The sequence below is a fragment of the Megalobrama amblycephala genome, linkage group LG3, assembly GCF_018812025.1.
Source record: "Megalobrama amblycephala isolate DHTTF-2021 linkage group LG3, ASM1881202v1, whole genome shotgun sequence".
Classification (NCBI taxonomy): Eukaryota; Metazoa; Chordata; class Actinopteri; order Cypriniformes; family Xenocyprididae; genus Megalobrama; species Megalobrama amblycephala.
Genome location: NC_063046.1, coordinates 57,904,723 through 57,924,326, shown reverse-complemented (window position 1 = coordinate 57,924,326; position 19,604 = coordinate 57,904,723). Strand labels below are relative to the sequence as shown.

General features: G+C 38.7%; 1 protein-coding gene across 2 annotated transcripts in view; it reads left to right on the top strand.

Moving 5' to 3' along the window:
* The first annotated feature begins 1,532 nt into the window (after positions 1-1,532).
* mmp15b (matrix metallopeptidase 15b) overlaps positions 1,533-19,604 on the top strand; it is a 43,487-nt gene continuing 25,415 nt past the window's right edge. For both annotated transcript variants that reach the window (XR_007184346.1, XM_048186201.1), the window contains exons 1-4: positions 1,533-2,491; positions 15,375-15,523; positions 17,376-17,498; positions 17,598-17,905. Coding sequence is in view for 1 of the 2 variants with exons in the window: in XM_048186201.1 (XP_048042158.1) it covers positions 2,363-2,491; positions 15,375-15,523; positions 17,376-17,498; positions 17,598-17,905 (709 nt within the window). In the remaining variant the exon portion in view is untranslated. The remainder of the gene's footprint in view (positions 2,492-15,374; positions 15,524-17,375; positions 17,499-17,597; positions 17,906-19,604) is intronic.

Here is a 19,604-nt window from a genome sequence, read left to right as displayed (position 1 = left end):
TTTGTGGCTCTTTAAAGGGATAGTTCACCCAAAAATGAAAATTTGATGTTTATCTGCTAACCCTCAGGGCATCCAAGATGTAGGTGACTTTGTTTCTTCAGTAGAACACAAATGATGATTTTTAACTCCAACTGTTGCCATCTGTCAGTCGTATAATGCATGTCAATGGGAACTTCATCTAGAAGCGTAAAAAAAACATGCACAGACAAATCCAAATTAAACCCTGTGGCTTGTGACGACACATTAGCTGCTTTTCCACTGTCGGGCCAGTGCGAGCCAGGGCTAACAGCGTGCCGGGCTGGGCCTATGGCCACAGACCTTAGGCACCGAGGCCACAATCAAATTGCGTTTCCACTGTCAGTCCGCTAGCTCCGCAGCGCTGATCTAAAAACCGCCCTTAAACACATCTCCCTTGATCAAACGTCACACAACCCAACCCATTTCAGCGTGTAGACCATCACCTGACTACGATTAGCTCCGCCTTTCACCTTGACCGCGCCTCAAGCCCCAGCTGGCCCGCTTTGGACCAAAGTTTTCGGCGGGCCGAAAAACCCATGCCTTTGGCACCGAGGAAGCACCGAAGAGGCACGATCAAGCCCCGGAAGTGACAGTGGAAACGCGACCGGCCCTGGCACGCACTAGCACGCCCGCCTTTGGCCCGGCAGTGGAAACGCGGCTATTGATGTCCTAAGACACGAAACGATCAGTTTGTGAGAGAAACCGAACAGTATTTATATAATTTTTTTTACCTCTAAAACACCACTATGTCCAACTGCATTTAGCATTCACTTAGTGAGGTCTGAACTCGCTCTGACAACAGAAGTGATGTCTAGCACTCATTGAAGCAAAGCGCGAGAGATCACTTACGTCATCAGAACGCGCTTTTTGACCTCATTAACTGGATGCTGAACGCAGTTGGACATAGTGGTGTTTTAGAGGTAAAAAATTATATAAATACTGTTCAGTTTCTCGCACAAACCGATCGTTTCATGTCTTAGGACATCAATGTGTCGTCACGAGCCGCAGGGTTTAATTTGGATTTGTCTGTGCATGTTTTTTTTTACTCTTATAGATGGAGTTCCCATTGACATGCATTATACGACTGACAGACCGCAACGGTTGGAGTTAAAAATCATCATTTGTGTTCTACTGAAGAAACAAAGTCACCTACATCTTGGATGCACTGGGGATAGGCAGAAAAACATCAAATTTTCATTTTTCATTTTTCAAGTTCAAGTCCACCTACGTTAATCTGCTAACTCCCTTGACTGCTTTGTCGGACAAAATGGCGTTATGACTGGTTAGATCGCCTGTCAATCAAACTCATGGCGAAGTGTCAATTAAGAGTTTATATCTCACAATTCTAATTTTTTTCTCTATAAAAATAAACTCTGAATTGTGAGGAAACAAGCTTCTGTGGCGTAAACAAACTTTCATAGACTAAGGTTTTTTTTTTTTTTTTTTTTTTTTTTTAAATACAGAGCTCAAAAAGTACTACCGCAAAGCAGGAACATGTACATGTTTTAGTGTTAGGATAAATGTCCAGACTGGAGGTGGCACTGGCTACTTTACTGATGTCCGTCCCGCCGTGCCCCTCCTCCAGCTTTACAAGGCAGCGTGACACGCCGCAGGATTCGGCACAAAGTCCGAGTCACTCACTGCACACATGAGGCGCGTCACAAGCCACCAGCGAGCACGCGGCGGAAACGAAGTGGAAGCCGTCCAAGAAAACTGAGAGAAACCGTGGATTTTACCGAGAAGAAACCATCATATTAAATCTTTACAAGCAGGGCGGTGATCCAAGGCAGGTGTCAGAGAGTGTTGCCGTCATCTGCTAACAATTTGAGCGCTCTTGTATTGTGGTTGCTGCGCGACGACCGACGGCATCGTTCACGAGCGCGTTTCTGTCCCACTACAATCACACCAGCCAGTATTCATGCTTCGTTTACAGAGTCATACCACAAGAGGAAATTGCAACGTAAGTTTGCACAGTGCCTGCTTTGAAGTAGGTTGTAGCTGTAATTAATTTTACAGCCACCACGTGAGTGGGATGAAACGAGCATTAAGTGGGCACACCCGCGGGATATGATACCTAACACACTCAGAAACTTCAGCCAGATCATCGGACCTTATTGACTGCTTGTGCAACGCCTGGGATTGGCGTTTAAACCCCACTGAATGATCATTGCACTCGAGAACCGTGCGCTTCTGGAGAAAGGACACGCGAAACTAGAAGCGCGCTCACAATTATGATGTTTTTAATCTGAGTGCATTGGACTTTTTGTGTGTTTTTAAGTTACAGACAGTTTTATTTAAACTCTTTTAAAGAGTTAAAGCTGCTGAACCCACATCACTGATCCTGATGAGAATGATGGCAGTATTATGGGATGACCCGTTCTCGTTGCTGTGGAGACGGACTCTAATTTATTCTCTTCTGGTGCTCTTGATGAGTGGAGCGCGCACCTTTGGAGATGAAACCTTTAATGGAGAGGTGATTCTTTCAAATTATCAATGTGCTGCATTTTTAGATGACAAACTCACTCATTTAGTACTGTTTTAACCGTTTTGATGACGACAAACAAATTAAAAACAATATAAAGTATGTATTCAGGGCAGTGCTGGAAAAAGTAGGACAAATTAGGAATAGTTGGTTTGTTGATGTTGCTGTATGTGTTGATGTGTACATGCATAAATGTTTTTGTTTGTAGCTGCACATTTGGCGTTGGTTTTACTGCTCAATCTCTGTACTGAATAAGTTTAAATAATATTTTTGGTGTGTGTTTCTCATTTAGGTTTGATTGCAATGTGCATTTAATCTTTAGAACAGAGTCTCAGGTCTGGTTTTTATAGGACCTGTAATATCAGACAGCAAATTAGACATTTATTTAGCTTTTAACTAAACTTTCTGAGCGCCAAAATTCTTGTAGACAAACTTTTGGCTGTTTTTAGTTTGAAGTGGTAGAACAGCTTGTAGTCCGTGTGGTTTGAGGGTTGTTAGTGGTGTGCCACCTCATGCATGCAGCGCCTCAGTGGTCCAAACCCTGTCGTTGGTGGTCTGGCACTGTGCAAAGAAGAACCGGCTCTCAGAGTTAATTATTTTACTCATCCAGGCTGATTCACATATCTGGCAGGGAGCCTCATATTGATTCTTTCAGGTATCTGTTGCTTTCCTATTCTCAGTCCTCCTGACCCAGATTAATATTAAAAAGTCTGGAATAACATGAGCAATAAAGATAGAAGTGCTCCTCTGGGCTGGAAGTAAAATCCATCTCAAATTGAGCACCTGCAGTTATTTCAGATAAGGGATGTTTAACATGTGCCCTGATGATTTGGCTTTGTGAAAAAGCTAAGGGACTTTCTGATGTTGTTATCACAGTGTTATTACATTGACTGTATATCGCCCACCAACATCTGAAATACTATATAGTCATTCTTTGCAGGTGGTATTTTTTTTTTACTGTAGTAGCCATGTGTTTTTTTTCCCTTCTCACCAAAAATGTTTGACTGAAACCCCAAATGGGAATTTTACACATTCTCCTTTCGTTATTTCTGATGATGTTTAAATGTTTTAAATGTTTAGGTGTTTAGGGTTAGTTCACCTAAAAGTGAAAATTCTGTCATCATTTACTCACCCTCATGTTGTTCCAAACCCCGTAAGACTTTTGTTCATCTTCGAAACACAAATGAAAATCTTTTTAATAGAATCGGAGAGATTTCTGACCCTCCATTGACAGTCTACGCAACTACCACTTTGACGTTTTAAGAAGATCGTAAAACTAATCCATATGAATTGAGCGGTTTAGTCCAAATTTTCTAAAGAGTCACATTCGCTTTATATGATAAACAGATTGAATTTAGGCTTTTATTCACATATAAACATTCGTCAACACTCACATTAGTTGTGGTAAACCGAAGCTCAAGCATTTTCACTTGACGTCTGACAACCAATGAGGTTCATTCTCGTGTGTTATGGAGCATGTTTCAGCTTCAGCAAGAACTAATGAGGTTTGTTCTTGTGCTTCAAGCAAGTACGGTTGAGCTTCTGTTTATGTTCACTGATCAAAGTTTTATATTAGTTTTACGATCTTTTATGAACTTTTTGAAGCGTCAATGTGGTAGTTGCGTAGACTGTCAATGGAGGGACAGAAATCTCTCAGATTTCATTAAAAATACCTTCATTTGTGTTTCGAAAATTAACGAAAAGCTTACAGATGTGGAACGACATGAGGCTGAGTAAATGATAAATTAATTTTCATTTTTGGGTGAACTAACACTTTAAGTACCGATACTCGCTAAACTCCAGTTCAGTTCACAGAGCACTTCTTGAAATATCTGGGCTTCTACATCACTATTCACAGTGTTTCCCAAAACCATTGTGATCGAGAACATTGGTGGCAGTGGTCTACATCAGTGGTTCCCAACCACATTCCTGGAGGCTCCCCAACACTGCACATTTTGCATGTCTCCTCAATCAAGCACACCTGAATCAAGTCATCAGTTCATTAGCAGAGACTCCAAGACCAGAAATGGGCATGTCAGACAAAGGAGACATGGGAAGCACAGCCCTGATTTCCAAGGTTTGGGCGTATAGTTTAACATATAGACTTTTTAAACCTATAGTTGACCCAAACCCTTTCAGAAAGAAGCAGTTTATCTAAATAATTCTACCAGTCACAAATATTCCAATGACAGCTGATAGGCCTGTACATGCCACAGTGCTCTGGATTCTTGGGGGGATTATGTGTGTTAAAGCTGTACGACCCACAGATTTGGGTGTGTGTTGAGATAACTCTGGGGATAAAGGCTCAAATTCAGCTCCTAAGCCTTATAGAAAAATATAGTATGCATGCATGCATGCATTGTTTAGACTTAAAGGTTGTGATTATGAAGTTGACTCTCCATTTGACACTTCGGGTGTGTTCACACTTGTAGTTTGTTTGCTCTGGATCAAAAAAAAGCAAAACAATACTTTTAGCTCATATATCAGTCAAACCTTACCAGAGTTCATTGTAAGGGTGTCTCGGTCCACTTGTTTGGTGCGCACCAGGTTTCGGATGGTAGCGTTCACACTTACTCAAATGAACCGAACTAACAGAGCAATCGCATCAGAGTTCGATTTAACCGTACCAAACCTGCCAAGGGTGAACACCCTCAAAGTCCATGATTTTATGAACAAATTGTGCTTGATTTACTTGCATTAATTCATCAGGTGTTCATCAAGAATTCAGGAGGAGAACAACTTGCATTTGAGATTCACGATTAAGAACATGAATATTCCAAACATTGGGTCTCTTTCGCTAATTGCATGGACTATTCGTTCTTATACTTATCATGAAAAATGTCTGCCTAACCCACAACATATGCATACGCCGATGAATTTATTGTTGTTCTAATGTTAATAAATGGGCGTATGCAAATTGAGCAACCACATGCCTGAGGTTAGTCATTTACATAAAACATGCATAATCAGATTACAGTCCATTGATTACAAACCAGCTGCACATTTTATAAGGAAACCTACACAACATACAATGTATAAAATGTATAATTTTGTCCCTTTTTTTTTGAAAATTTATAACAAATTTGAATACATAAGTTATTGATATATACCAATCAGGCATAACATTATGAGCACTGACAGGTGAAGTGAATAACACTGATTATCTGTTAGTGGGTGGATATATTAGGCAGCAAGTGAACATTTTGTCCTCAAAGTTGATGTGTTAGAAGCAGGAAAAATGGGCAAGCGTAAGGAATTGAGTGAGTTTGACGAGCCAAATTATGATGGCTATGTTTAGAGCATCTCCAAAACTGCAGCTCTTGTGGGGTGTTCCCGGTCTGCAGTGGCCAGTATCTATCAAAAGTGCTCCAAGGAAGGAACAGTGGTGAACATGGGCGGCCAAGGCTCATTGATGCACGTTGGGGAGCGAAGGCATGTGAGCATCAGAACTGGCCTACATGTATAATTTAACAAGGATACACACCACATACAATGTATAAAATGTATAATTTTGTGGTTTTGATTCCTACTTTTGTGAATTTAGAATACATTTTAGTACAAAAGTAATTGATAAATAGTGATTTGTTTGCGAAAATGTTTGTACTCAGAAAAAAAAAAATCTTTATGTTTTGGAGGATCCCTTCGCAATGACAAAAAGTGCAAGCTCAAAGCTTGTGTATCAATTCGCCCTCAGCACAAAAATGTAGCCACTTGAGTGAGGATAGGGAGTGTTGTGAGTATGTGTGTGGGTGTTTCTCAGAGAGCCTTTTGTCATACAGTTCTTTACAGTACAATACTTCATAGAAAAGTATTTGCTTTCTCAAACAAAGATATGACTTCAAAGTGCTGTTGTATGAACACATGAACAAGGATTGCTTGGTTGCTTTCAGTTGTTGTCGGTTCCTCTTCAGATAGCTGTATCTATTTGCTTGTCAATTCAAATAGAGTCCTTTCTGGATATACCATAAAACTATCAGGAGTGTTTAAGTAGATGCTGGATGGAGGTTTAGAGGTGTTGGCCTGCTCTTCCATGCTGCATGTGATCGGTGAATGCAACAGCTGTTTTCTAAATAGGCCACAAACAGAAACAGTAAGGAGACGTTTAGGACTGCAGGGCTCTCTGGCAGCTGAGGCGCAACAATGAGACTTCTTGTGTTCAGCTGACTGTATTCAGAGGTGTGGGGAGAGATAGAGAGACAGGAAGAGCTCATGCAGCAGGGAGCAGAGGGGGGTTATGAGGACTGTACTTCATAGGGAGCCGACTGTATTACTTCCTGCAACCTTATCTTTATCCTGCATTTAACCCCTGGTGTCCCACTTTTCCCTCATGTACTTTATCCACCCGGTGTATCCGTGGAACATCTGGCACGTCACATCTTTGTGGTTTTCCCACAAACTCGTGTTTGTGTGAGGTCCGGGCTACCTCACGAGGACTGTGAGGGGTAATGAGATGTGATTGGACCGGGGAACTGCATTAACTGCTAATTGTGTCCATGTCTCAGTGGATGACTTTTACTTCTGACTGGTAGGTCTATTTCCTCTCTTATTAGGAACCACGGCCACATTCACCAGCGCAATTACTGCAAGGTAATGAGGGTAATGCGCCTGATTCGCTAGGCCTGTTCTTACTGTACATAGGCAGCTGCCTTATCCAGAAATGGACAATCATAAGTGAGTGATTTGGAACGCTTTTCATAAGCAGCAACTGTGCCACACAAATAGTGAAGCATGTGGGAGATTTGAAAATCGATTCCAATGGTGTTTGGTGCATGTTGCCAAGTTAAAGGATTAGTTCGCTTCTGATGAAAATTTCCTGATAAATTTACTTACCCCCATGTCATCCAAGATGTGCATGTCTTTCTTTCTTCGGTTGAAAAGAAATGAAGGTTTTTGAGGTAAATATTCCAGGATTTTTCTCCTTATACTAGACTTCAGTGGGGTATAATGGGTTGAAGGGCCAAATTGCAGTTTTTATATATATATACTTACTTACTTACTTAATTATATACTTTTTAACAATAAATGCTCGTCTTGCACTAGCTCTGCAATCTGCCATGTGTGACTTGGTCACATAGTAAGATGACATAGGTGAAAGTACAGATTTAGTATCTACAAAGAGAGCATGCAAAAATTAAGCCAAATGTCCTTTACAAAAAAACAAACAAAAAAACAATGTCGGACGATTTTGAAGTTGGAGGAAAAAATGAGATGGAGTTTTTCGCCTACATCACACGTGACCTTTCAGCATAATGCAGTGCAAGACGAGCATTTGTGGTTAAAAGATATATACATTTATTTTTTTTATTTTTTTTAAATGACAGATCATTTCACTAGATAAGACCCTTATTCCTTGTCTGGGATCAGGTAGAGCTCTTTGAAGTGGCACTGAAACTGCAATTTGGACATTTGAACCGGTTGTATCCCACTGAAGTCCACTATAAGGAGAAAAATCCTAGGATGTTTTCGTCAAACCCCCCCCCCCCCCCCCCCCTTTTTTTTGACTGAAGAAAGAAAGTCATGAACATCTTGGAGGACATGGGGTGAGTAAATTGCCAAGAAACCAAGAAAGTCCTTTAATGCTAATATTCAGCAAAGAGCAAAAAACATACAATTAATACATATATTGGGTAAAATAGTGCATTCAATTGAAATATTTTTTTTAGTTCCTCTGAGACCCTTCACCTCCCCAGCTCCACCTGCCTAGATCTGCTACAGGATTTAGGCATGTCTATTTATGCAGCAGCAGCATATCTGACATGCTCACAACAATGGGTCTGTGTATCTATTAGCAGTAACAAGTCCAAACTTGCTCTGAATCAGCACTAGCAATAATCAACAGTAGCAGCAGTGTAGCAGATCTAGTCCGCCAAAACCAAATACATTAACATCACCATTTTTCAAAAATATTGGCTGAGTTCAGATGCAAAAGCCACTAAACGCCACCTCCGTCAAAAATGAGATAATGATATTGAGCGAACGCTCTCTGCACATAGTATACGTTCATGAAACGCTTCAAATCTGTTAAATCCCAGCGTCAGCCCGTTCAGAAATACCAGTTCGTTGGCAGAAACCACTAAATGCCACTTCCACTGAAGAACCAATCAGAAGATTGGATTGAATTGAATCATATGATTTCAAGATGAATGACGGTATGTGCGTATGAGCCGCTTTCAATTGCAAGTGGCAAGTGACAAGTAGCAAGTGTTCCTTTTGTTGCTGTAAAACTGACAGAAACTGAAGTTTTACTATGTCGTCTTATCTAAAGAGGTGGACTTAGGGGGGTTTTGCACAAAAAAAGCACACATGGAAATTTGTTAAATACCAATGAATGACTAAAGTGACATTTTTGAAAATAAGGCTTTTCAATAACCGACTAATAACCTTTTCATTGCCATTAAAGTGAAATTGCTGAACCTAAACATAGGAGCCTGGTAAGAAAAATGCTCATTTAAAAGAAAACATGTCAGACTGACTCAGAGGATTTTGCATCTGAACTCTTCAGATATACTGTGCATCCCTACTTAAAATGCGAGCTACACACAGCTACTAGACTGATGGAAGCAGTTTGATTTAGACTGTTTCTAAATAATCTCTTTTGGTGATACTTCCATCTCCTTCTGAGAGCTCCTCACTCGAATGTCTAGTTAATTTAGTATGCTGTTTTGATTGATTGAGGTTATTGATTTACAGAGCGGGAAAATGAAATTGACAACTGATTGATGCACGTGATCCTTTGACCTTACTTTGAATCTCATTTCACAATTGCCAGCCATTGCCTAATAAAGATACAGCCTAAATGCATTTTCAAAATCTATTTATTGTATTTTCTGGAGGCCGGATAGGACATCAGGCAGAGCTGAGAGAGAAGACCACATGGAGTTTAAATGAAATTTGTCATTGATTATTCCCCAGACGAGTTACCTGAGATTTCAGAGCCAGAATCCTGTCTGGAACGCCAAAAACCCAATGTGCTTTAACTTATTTTACTCCTCCCCTCCTCTGTCATGTTCTCTTTTCCTGTCTTCCTCTTAATCTTTTTCACTTGATCTGGTTCGCTCGCTCCCCCTTCCCTCGCACTTAATGACCAAAAAATGGCATGCACCCAAGGCCCAGGAATAATAGCGCTCTCTAGTCGTTAGATTCTTGGCTGACATTGTTCTGGACACACACACGCTCTCTCTTTCTCTCTCACACTAAACCCAAGTCTTTTCACAACGCGCTGTGAATCACAGGTTCCTGGAGGACATGCTGTTGGCAGCAGCTCTCAAGGTCCCATTGAGCCAGCGGTTGGCAACGGTGGCTGATCCGGAGAGAAGGATGGCTCTCCTTGCTTCTGTTCTCTGCAAAGCCTTACTCTGTATGCATGACATAGGATGTTGCGATGGTGGAATGGATGCGGAAACACTTTAGGTTTTCGTTTATCTCATGCACTGGATAGCTTGGCGTCCATTCCGATGACCTGCAACGAATGATCCCAGGTGCCCTTGACATCAGGAAAAGAGCATGAAAACAAGAACGTTGTGCTTTATGAGCCAGTAAGCAGAACACTAGGGTAATGTCTTTGTGTTGTGGGAGTTCACACACCCTCCCACCTCTCGCCGGCTGAAAGCCCCAGGGCTCTGAGAGATTGAAAGGCAGGCAGTCTTATCTGTGGGGGTAAGGTGTGTCTAACCCTGCACAGCCTTCAGCACTTCCCTCTCTCACAGCCCTGTGGGGGACACAAAGAGGATTGTGCTCAGGGAGAGGAAGAAAGCTGGGGATTGTTTGGTTTGGTGTGAACACACAAGGGTAGTTAACAAATGATATGGATGTAGGTAAAAAGCATATATGATTGTATAAGGGGAAAGTGAATATTTTAGATGCTGCCACAAAATTTGAGCATTTGTGAGCCACTTTGAATCCAATTAATCTTGAGTTGTTAAAAGAGACGTGTAGAAATGTAAGAATGGTCCTTGTAGTCTCTAAAACAGCACAAATGACACTTATTAAACTAGTTTTACATTTTCTGAAGTAAACATAACTTGGCAAATAGTACCACCACAATTCTAGATTGATTATTAGTTGCCAGGGCATTTCTGTGCTGTTGCTAAGGTGCTCTGAGTGTTTTGACATGCATTTGATATGCAGTTGGTCCTTTTTTTATTTTGGCCCATTGCTCAAGTCTAGGGTAGGGCTACACAATTTGAGGAAAAAAAATATAATTGCTATTGTGATTTGATTTTTTTTTTTTTTAATTAAAAATGAATGTGAATTATATATCAATATGCCCCCCCCCCCCCCCCCCCCCAAAAAAAAAGAAATTCTTAATAAAAAGCCTGTTGACAGTACATTAAAAAAATGAAAATTTAAGAAATTAAGAATTGAATTTTACAGTATGACTCTAAAATTGCAATACTAATATTTATATTTATTTATAATGTTGTGTTTTGTTTATCAATATTACAAGATTAAGAATAATAATGATAAATTATTTATATATATATGTTGTTACTAAAATAAAAATCTTAATAAAAATCCTGTTGACTACATTAAAAAAATAAAAATTTAAGAAATAATAATAATAAAAATAATAATTTAATACTAGTATTTGTTTTTTTATAATGTTGTGATTTGTATATCAATATGACAAGAATAATAAATTGTATATATTTTTAGTAATAATTTTATATATATATATATATATATATATATATATATATATATATATATATATATATAATTATTACTATTGTTATTGTTACTAAATAAAAAATCTACAAATCTCAATAATGAGAATTTAAGACATTAATAATTTTAATTTTACAGTATGACTGTAAAATTGCAATACTAATATTTATAACTGTCCTGATTTCTTCATTTAAATGTTAAACCATCAAGCTTTTATTTCAGGGGAATCGCAAGGATCCCTTAAAGCTTCTGTTGTCTTGATAAACAAGTATTGGAAGATGGTTGCTGCGCGTTTCATTCCCAAATACACATTAAAGCGACCCAAACTTTAATGCAGATGCAGCGATGAGTTCTTGTGGAGCTGCTTTTACTGTGAACCGAGACGTTTTGAGATGCTGCAAACACTGACGGATAATGAGCTGCTCGTGTGTAAGAATACAGTGCCACGCTAGGGAATTATTTCACCCATTTTATCATTCAACAGAAGCAGAACGAGCTCCATGTAGAAGTACATAGAAATAGTGATGCATGTTGGGTTAAATACACGTTTTTGCTTCTACAGACCGTAGATAGCTGGTTTAGTGCGGTGGCACATTACCCTTGCCCAGAACAGGGCCAGCTATTCAACTGTTTGCCTGTTATTCAGCTGCCTCACAGCACACAGAAGAGCACAAAGCCCTGTGTTTTCTGTGGCCATGGAAAGTGGAGATCCGGACCAGGCAATGTGTGACAGCCCTGGTTACAGAGTAGGAAGAGAAGTGGCCATTATTAAAGCAGTGAGGCCCCCCCCCCACCACCACCACCCATTGGGACATCCACTTTAGCCTTCTGCTCATTAATATAGGTGAAAAACGGCACTGTAAATTCACAAACACAATTGCTTTTAGTATTGCATTTGTTCTTAGTTAATTCGTTTTAGTATCAATTTTATCTCCTGTGTTTCTCCTTATAAGCAATAGGGGATGAAAAAAAAAAAAAAAAGTTTCTGTAATGCATCACGATTCTCTCATCAATGATTCAGAATCAATTCTGAGTTTGTTTTTTTCTGTGCATGCACAGTGTGTGATATGAATGTTAAATTTATGTCTAAAAATCGGAGCACAGTTTGTGACATTGTTCAGACTTTCTGAACATCTTGACGAGACAAGCAAGATACCTCCCAAACTGTTCTCCACTTCATCTCATTGCTGTCTAGGAGAAACATCTGTGACATCTGATTTCCTATGGGAAGTTCTGTTTGGTGTAGGTTAGTGTTGCCACAGGGTGGGCTTAACAGTGGGGTAGTTTAATTGCATAATTTATCTTAATGACCTAACTAATGATGATAAGCAGTAGCTGTAGCCACATTTAATGCACATCAGTGCTTAATGTCCAGCTTTCACCCCCTTTAATCATCCCTCTGGCCTTTTGGAATCGCCCACCGCGTCCCACACGAGAGCCAGATGGGAGTCCATACACGTCTCTGCCCTGAGGAAAATCCCCCAGCAGTGAGGGAAAAGTGGCCGCTCTTTGCTTCTAAAGCCTGATAAATGGACCGCCACAGCTGGTGCCGTCACCCCTCAATCTGTGGTCAGATCCGCCTCAAGTGTTCGCACACAGTCTGGGCCGGTATTAGGTGTCGCTTATAACAGGTGTGACGCTCTTTCAGTCCGTGACAATATCTTATTTCTCGCTCATTCTCATGGCAGTGACAGACTGATGTTCCTTTGAATTACTGTGGTCTTAAAGGGGGTCACGTCATATGTTTTATGCCACTTTTTGTGCCATAATTTAGTTCCATGACCTTTCCCCTTGTGTCTTACCCTTAAAATCAGCATGAAATTAAGTTGTGGTAGTCTTTTCTTCTTTTTTTCTCTATTATATCCAAGCTTCTCGTTCAAGGAAAAAATGTAGGCCGGGGCTTATAGCTGCACGGTTAATTGTTAAAAGATTGTGATCGCGATTGAAACACGATCACATTCCTAAATGACGACGATTTGCCTGTGTCTATTAAACGTTTGACAAAATCACACCAAGACTGTAACACAGTTTGTAGATATGGGAAGAAGTAGGTGGGAACCGGCGAACGTTTAACAGACTTAAATATATTAAATAAACAAGAAAGCTAAAGTAAAATGCCAGCAGTCCCTTATGGCTGAACGCCAGCCACACAAACATAATAAAATAAAACATAAAGTCCAGGCCTGGTCCTCTCTCCTCCTTCACTGTCGTCGCTCCTCCTTTTATGCTTCCGAAGCTCCTCCGTGAGAGATACGAGACCGGTGCCAAGCGCAGGTGACGCTCTTTAGCCCGCCCTGCTTGTCATGATCGTGATCGTGAGAAAATCATGATCTCCGTTTGAAACAAAAAAATTGTGATTCTCAATTTGTCCAGAATCGTGCAGCTCCAACGGGACTTGATTTTGTCCATGGGGAATTGATTGGATGGTTGTGGTTTGCTATTGGTGGATCTCATGTGAGTGACAGGTTGCCCCGCCCTCACTCCAGTAAACATGTCATCAGAGAAGAGAAGAGATGTTGCTGCTTTTGATTAAAGATTACGAGGTACAGGAATTATTTTTAAAAAATCTGTTTGAATTTCAGAGAGACTTTAAAGCTCATGTTTGCAGATTTTCAACCAGCTTTGTAAACAATGTCTGTAGTATATGTAGCTGAACAATGTGTACTCTTTCACCATGTTACCTGTGCCCAGAGATTCTCATGTATTTGTCAGCAGAAGTCCACCGGATGACACATAACATGACATTTTGCATCATCTGGTGGACTTTTGACTGATTCAGTACTTTTGTTAAAGGTGCCCTAGAATTAAAAATTGAATTTATCTTGGCATAGTTAAATAACAAGAGTTCAGTACATGGAAATGACATACAGTGAGTCTCAAACTCCATTGTTTCCTCCTTCTTATATAAATCTCATTTGTTTAAAAGACCTCCGAAGAACAGGCGAATCTCAACATAACACCGACTGTTACGTAACAGTCGGGGTATACGCCCCCAATATTTGCATATGCCAGCCCATGTTCCCAACATTATGAAAGGCATTAGACAAGGGCAGCCAGTAAGCAAGCAAGAACAATAGCGAAAAATGGCAGATGGAGCGATAATGACTGATATGATCCATGATAACATGATATTTTTTAGTGATATTTGTAAATTGTCTTTCTAAATGTTTCGTTAGTATGTTGCTAATGTACTGTTAAATGTGGTTAAAGTTACCATTGTTTCTTATTGTATTCACGGAGACAAGAGAGCCGTCGCTATTTTCATTTTTAAACACTTGCAGTCTGTATAATTCATAAACACAACTTCATTCTTTATAAATCTCTCCAACAGTGTAGCATTAGCCGTTAGACAGGGATCACAGCCTCAAATTCATTCAGAATCAAATGTAAACATCCAAATAAATACTTTACTCACATAATCTGGCGCATGCATGCAGCATGCATGACGATCACTTTGTAAAGATCCATTTGAGGGTTATATTAGCTGTGTGAACTTTGTTTATGCACTGTTTAAGGCAAGTGCGAGCTCCGTGGGCGGATATATTTAATGATGCCCCAAAATAGGCAGTTAAAAAAATGAATTAAAAAAAATCTATGGGGTATTTTGAGCTGAAACTTCACAGACACATTCAGGGGACACCTTAGACTTATATTACATCTTGTAAAAAAAACTTTCGATGGCACCTTTAAAACTACAGATCAAACTTTCACATTTTTGTGTTCCTGCCCTTGGATCAACAGAGTTGCATTGTCAAAATGGAAAAAAAAAAAGTGCATTATGGGTGTTGAAGTTTTTGGCAAAATGGAATGCCTTAGACCTTTTTCTCTGTTTTCTCTAGGCATGTAGGTTTTGATTGCTTTTTTCACTTCTGTGTTTCTACTGCATAAATAGCCAAGTTTTATTAAATGCCCACCTTGTCACTGATGAATTCCTACTTTTAATTCTTTGGATAATTAACACATTAATGTTAATTACCCAGTGAGAATGAGCAATGAGAATTTTCATAATTGCTTGATTAAAATTAACAAGTGCAACAATGCAAAACAGTGAAACATTCGTATCAGCTATAAAAGCAGCTCTACAGAAAACGGTGGCGTCATCATCCAGCTCAATTCAATTGCATCAGAATGATTATTAATGACCGTGACCATGAAACATTCTCATGAAATGACCTTTTGATTCCTCGTGTCTGTGTTTTTCTCTTAGTCATGGCTGCGGATGTACGGCTACCTCCCGCAGGCCAGCAGGCAGATGTCCACCATGCGCTCGGCTCAAATCCTGTCGAACGCCATCAGCGACATGCAGCGCTTTTACGGGCTGGAGATCACTGGAGAGATGGACCCCGTCACCATCGAGTAAGAGACATCACATGATCTAATGTATCAGCTGTACTGTTAGAGCTACTACCAGTCATCTTCAACTCATCTTAATCAAACCATTGATTTCATGAAGTACTTTCATCCCATTAAACCTGTAATTGAACAGAAAAGCAGAGGTCACCATATAAAGAAGGAGAAAATTGAAGGGATAGTTTACCCAAAAAATCCTAATCTGTATGAGTTTCTTTCTTCTGTTGAACTCAAAAGAAAATATTTTGAAGAATGTTGGTAACTAGAGGTTGATGGCACCCATTGACTTCTATAGTAGGAAAATACTATGGAAGTCAATGGGTCACATTTATTTTAATAGTTTTTTTTTTGTGCGGTCTTCGGGGTCTTTTTGACCCGCAAATGATGTTTGCTCAAAAAAAAAAAAAAAAGTTCTCTTTGTCCTAATGGCATGAGACTTTGTACGGTGGTTAACATTTTTTAAGATCTACAAATAAAAAAAAAATTGGAGCGATATCTTGTTTTTATGTTAGTGTAAAAAAAAAGTTACGTTCGTGGTCTTCGGGGTCTCTGGGCATCAAAATATAATTTTGTAACAATATAATATATTTTTTAAAAACCAATGTAATTTTACTCTGTTTATTAATGTTTTTTCTCAACATTTGTGCAGTTTTTGGAGGATTCATGATATCTTTTAAATTTATATAAATAAATTAAAAAATATTTTTTGAAATAGGTTTTTATGCATGAACAGCTTTTTATGTAAAATTCACTTTATAAAAGGCCCAGATTTCTAACTTTCATTCATGTGGATAACATGGATAATTTGACATGGTTTAGTGTAAGATTTTTGCCCATCTTTTGAAAAATGCAGTTTTAAAAGTAAAACAACTATCACTTTTACCAGTAGATGGCTGCAGAGCTCCACTATTTTCTATGTGCTGTTTGAATGACTGAAAGACGTCTTTTCACAAGTTTTTTTTCAGGTGGATTCATATCTAAATGTTACGAAATCGTAATTATAATAATAAAAATTACTTTGTCAAAGTTTAGCATTTTTTGTGCAGAGCAAAATCAAAATCAGCCCAGATTTCAATCAGAAATCTGGGCCTTTTATAAAGTGAATTTTACATAAAAAGCTGCTTTTGCATAAAAATCTATTTAAAAAAATATTTTTTTATTTATTTATATAAATTTAAAAGATATCACAAATCCTCCAAAAACTGCACAAATGTTGAGTAAAAACATTAATAAACAGAATAAAATTACATTGGTTTTTAAAAAATATATTATATTGTTACAAAATTGCATTTTGTTGCAAGACCTCGAAGACCACGAGTGTAGTCCGTTAAACGAAGACCGCACAAGGGTTAAATAAACAAGTGTATAACACATTATGTACACAATACTATGCAATTGAAAATAGTTACTGGGTCAATAAATCAATCTGTATCATTTTAGCTTCACTATATCTTCATACAGATGTACTTTAATTATCAAAAATGTATACTTATACTTTATACTTTATATTTATACAAGCCTCTGGTGTTGCCATCCGCCATCTTTAGTTTTGTTTTGCGCTCTGTCGCTGTTTCACGTGTCGTTTTGCAATATGGGAAATAGTCCGTTGGCGAGTGTACATCGAATATACACTTGAAATCAGAGTGCATTGTGGGTTCATCAAGTGAACAAATGTAGGGAACAGTGTTCACTCAGAATTCGGACTGCACCACAAAATGGCAGACACTCAATATAGTGCACTATATGCTGTAGGAAATGGGGAGTGGATTTAGACACTGCTTCTGTGATTGTTGCCTCTTTAACTCATTCATTGTGCTGTTTTCTAGCATGCTAAGTTGAGCTGTTCCTTTCTTTTTAGGGCCATGAAGAGACCCCGCTGTGGCGTCCCTGACAAGTTTGGGGGTCAAATCAAGACCAATGTACGACGGAAACGTTATGCCCTCACTGGCCACAAGTGGGACAAGACCCACATAACTTTCAGGTGGGTTTGAATCTGACTCTTCAGTCCATATCATTATTATTTTCAGTGATTTTGACACTCATTGCATCACTGTTGTTCTTGTGTCTGTCGTGGCTGCAGTATTCAGAACTACACGCCTAAGATCGGGGAGTACAACTCGTTCGAGGCCATCCGAAGGGCCTTCAAAGTGTGGGAGAAGGTGACGCCACTGACATTTGATGAGATTCCTTTCTATGAGGTCAAATACGGCCGTCGGAAGGAACCTGATATTATGATCTTCTTCGCATCTGGATTCCATGGAGACAGTTCACCTTTTGACGGAGAGGGGGGTTTCCTGGCACATGCTTACTTCCCTGGTCCCGGGATGGGTGGAGATACTCACTTCGACTCAGACGAGCCGTGGACCATTGGCTCACAAAACCTACAAGGTGAGTCAGAAGGACCTGTGTGCTTTATATATTGCATACTATGTAATATTTGTAACATATGTGAAATTATATATTCATACACTACCATTCAAAAGTTTTTGAAAGAAGTCTCTTCTGCTCACAAAGGCATTTATTTTAACAAAAATACAGTAAAACAGTAATATTGTGAAATATTAGCACAATTTAAAATAACTGTTTTCTAATTTAATATATTTTAAAATGTATTCCTGTGATCAAAGCTGAATTTTCAGCATCATTACTCCAGTCTTCAGTGTCACATGATCCTTCAGAAATCATGCTGATTTGCTGCTTAAGAAACATTTCTTCTTATTGTCAATGTTGAAAACAGTTGAGCTGCTTAACATTTTTGTGGAAACTGATATTCTTTAATGAATAGAAAGTTTAAAAGAACAGCATTTATTTGAAAAAATGTTTTTGTAACAATGTAAAATTTTTTAATGTCACTTTTAATCAATGTAATGCATCTTTGCTGAATTAGTTTCTTTAAAAAAAAAACTTACTGACCTCAAACTTTTGAACAGTATCTATTTGTTTGTTTGTTTAGTTATTTATTCCTCTTAAAAAGTTAAATTATAGAGCTTGATAAGGCCAGTATAAATGTAAACATTTAAAACTTGATTCTACTTTGTAAAGATAAAGAGAAAAATATATAAAGTTGAATATATATTGGCTGTCAAGCGATCAAAATTAAAAAAAAATTATGTAAATTAATTACATGATGTGCAGATAAAATAATCTAATTAATGCAAATTAATTGCACATCAAATTTGGAGGAGAGAATACCCCCAACAGATAATTTAAAGGTGCCCTAGAATCAAAAATTTAATTTATCTTGGCATAGTTGAATAACAAGAGTTCAGTACATGGAAAAGACATATATTGAGTTTCAAACTCCATTGCTTCCTCCTTCTTATGTAAATCTCATTTGTTTAAAAGACCTCCGGAAATCGGGCGAATCTCAACATAACACCGACTGTTACGTAACAGTCGGGATCATTAATATGTATGACCCCAATATTTGCATATGCCAGCTCATGTTCAAGGCATTACACAAGGGCAGCCAGTATTAAAGTCTGGATCTGTGCACAGCTGAATCATCAGACTAGGTAAGCAAGCAAGAACAACAGAGAAAAATGGCAGATGGAGCAATAATAACTGACATGATCCATGATTACATGATATTTTTAGTGATATTTGTAAATTGTCTTTCTAAATGTTTCGTTAGCATGTTGCTAATGTACTGTTAAATGTGGTTAAAGTTACCATCGTTTCTTACTGTATTCACGGAGACAAGAGAGCCGTTGCTATTTTCATTTTTAAACACTGGACAATAACACTGTCTGTATAATGCATAAACACATCTTCATTCTTTATAAATCTCTCCAACAGTGTGTAATGTTAGCTTTAGCCCGTTAGCCACGGAGCACTATCAAACTCATTCAGAATCAAATGTAAACATCCAAATAAATAATTTACTCACATGATCCGACGCATGCATGCATGCATGCATGACGAACATCTTGTAAAGATCCATTTGAGGGTTATATTAGCTGTGTGAACTTCGTAAATGCACTGTATTATAGTCGAGAGCTCGAGGGGCAGGGAGCGAGAGGATTTAAAGGGGCCGCACACACTTAATCGATGCATATTTAATGATGCCCCAAAATAGGCAGTTAAA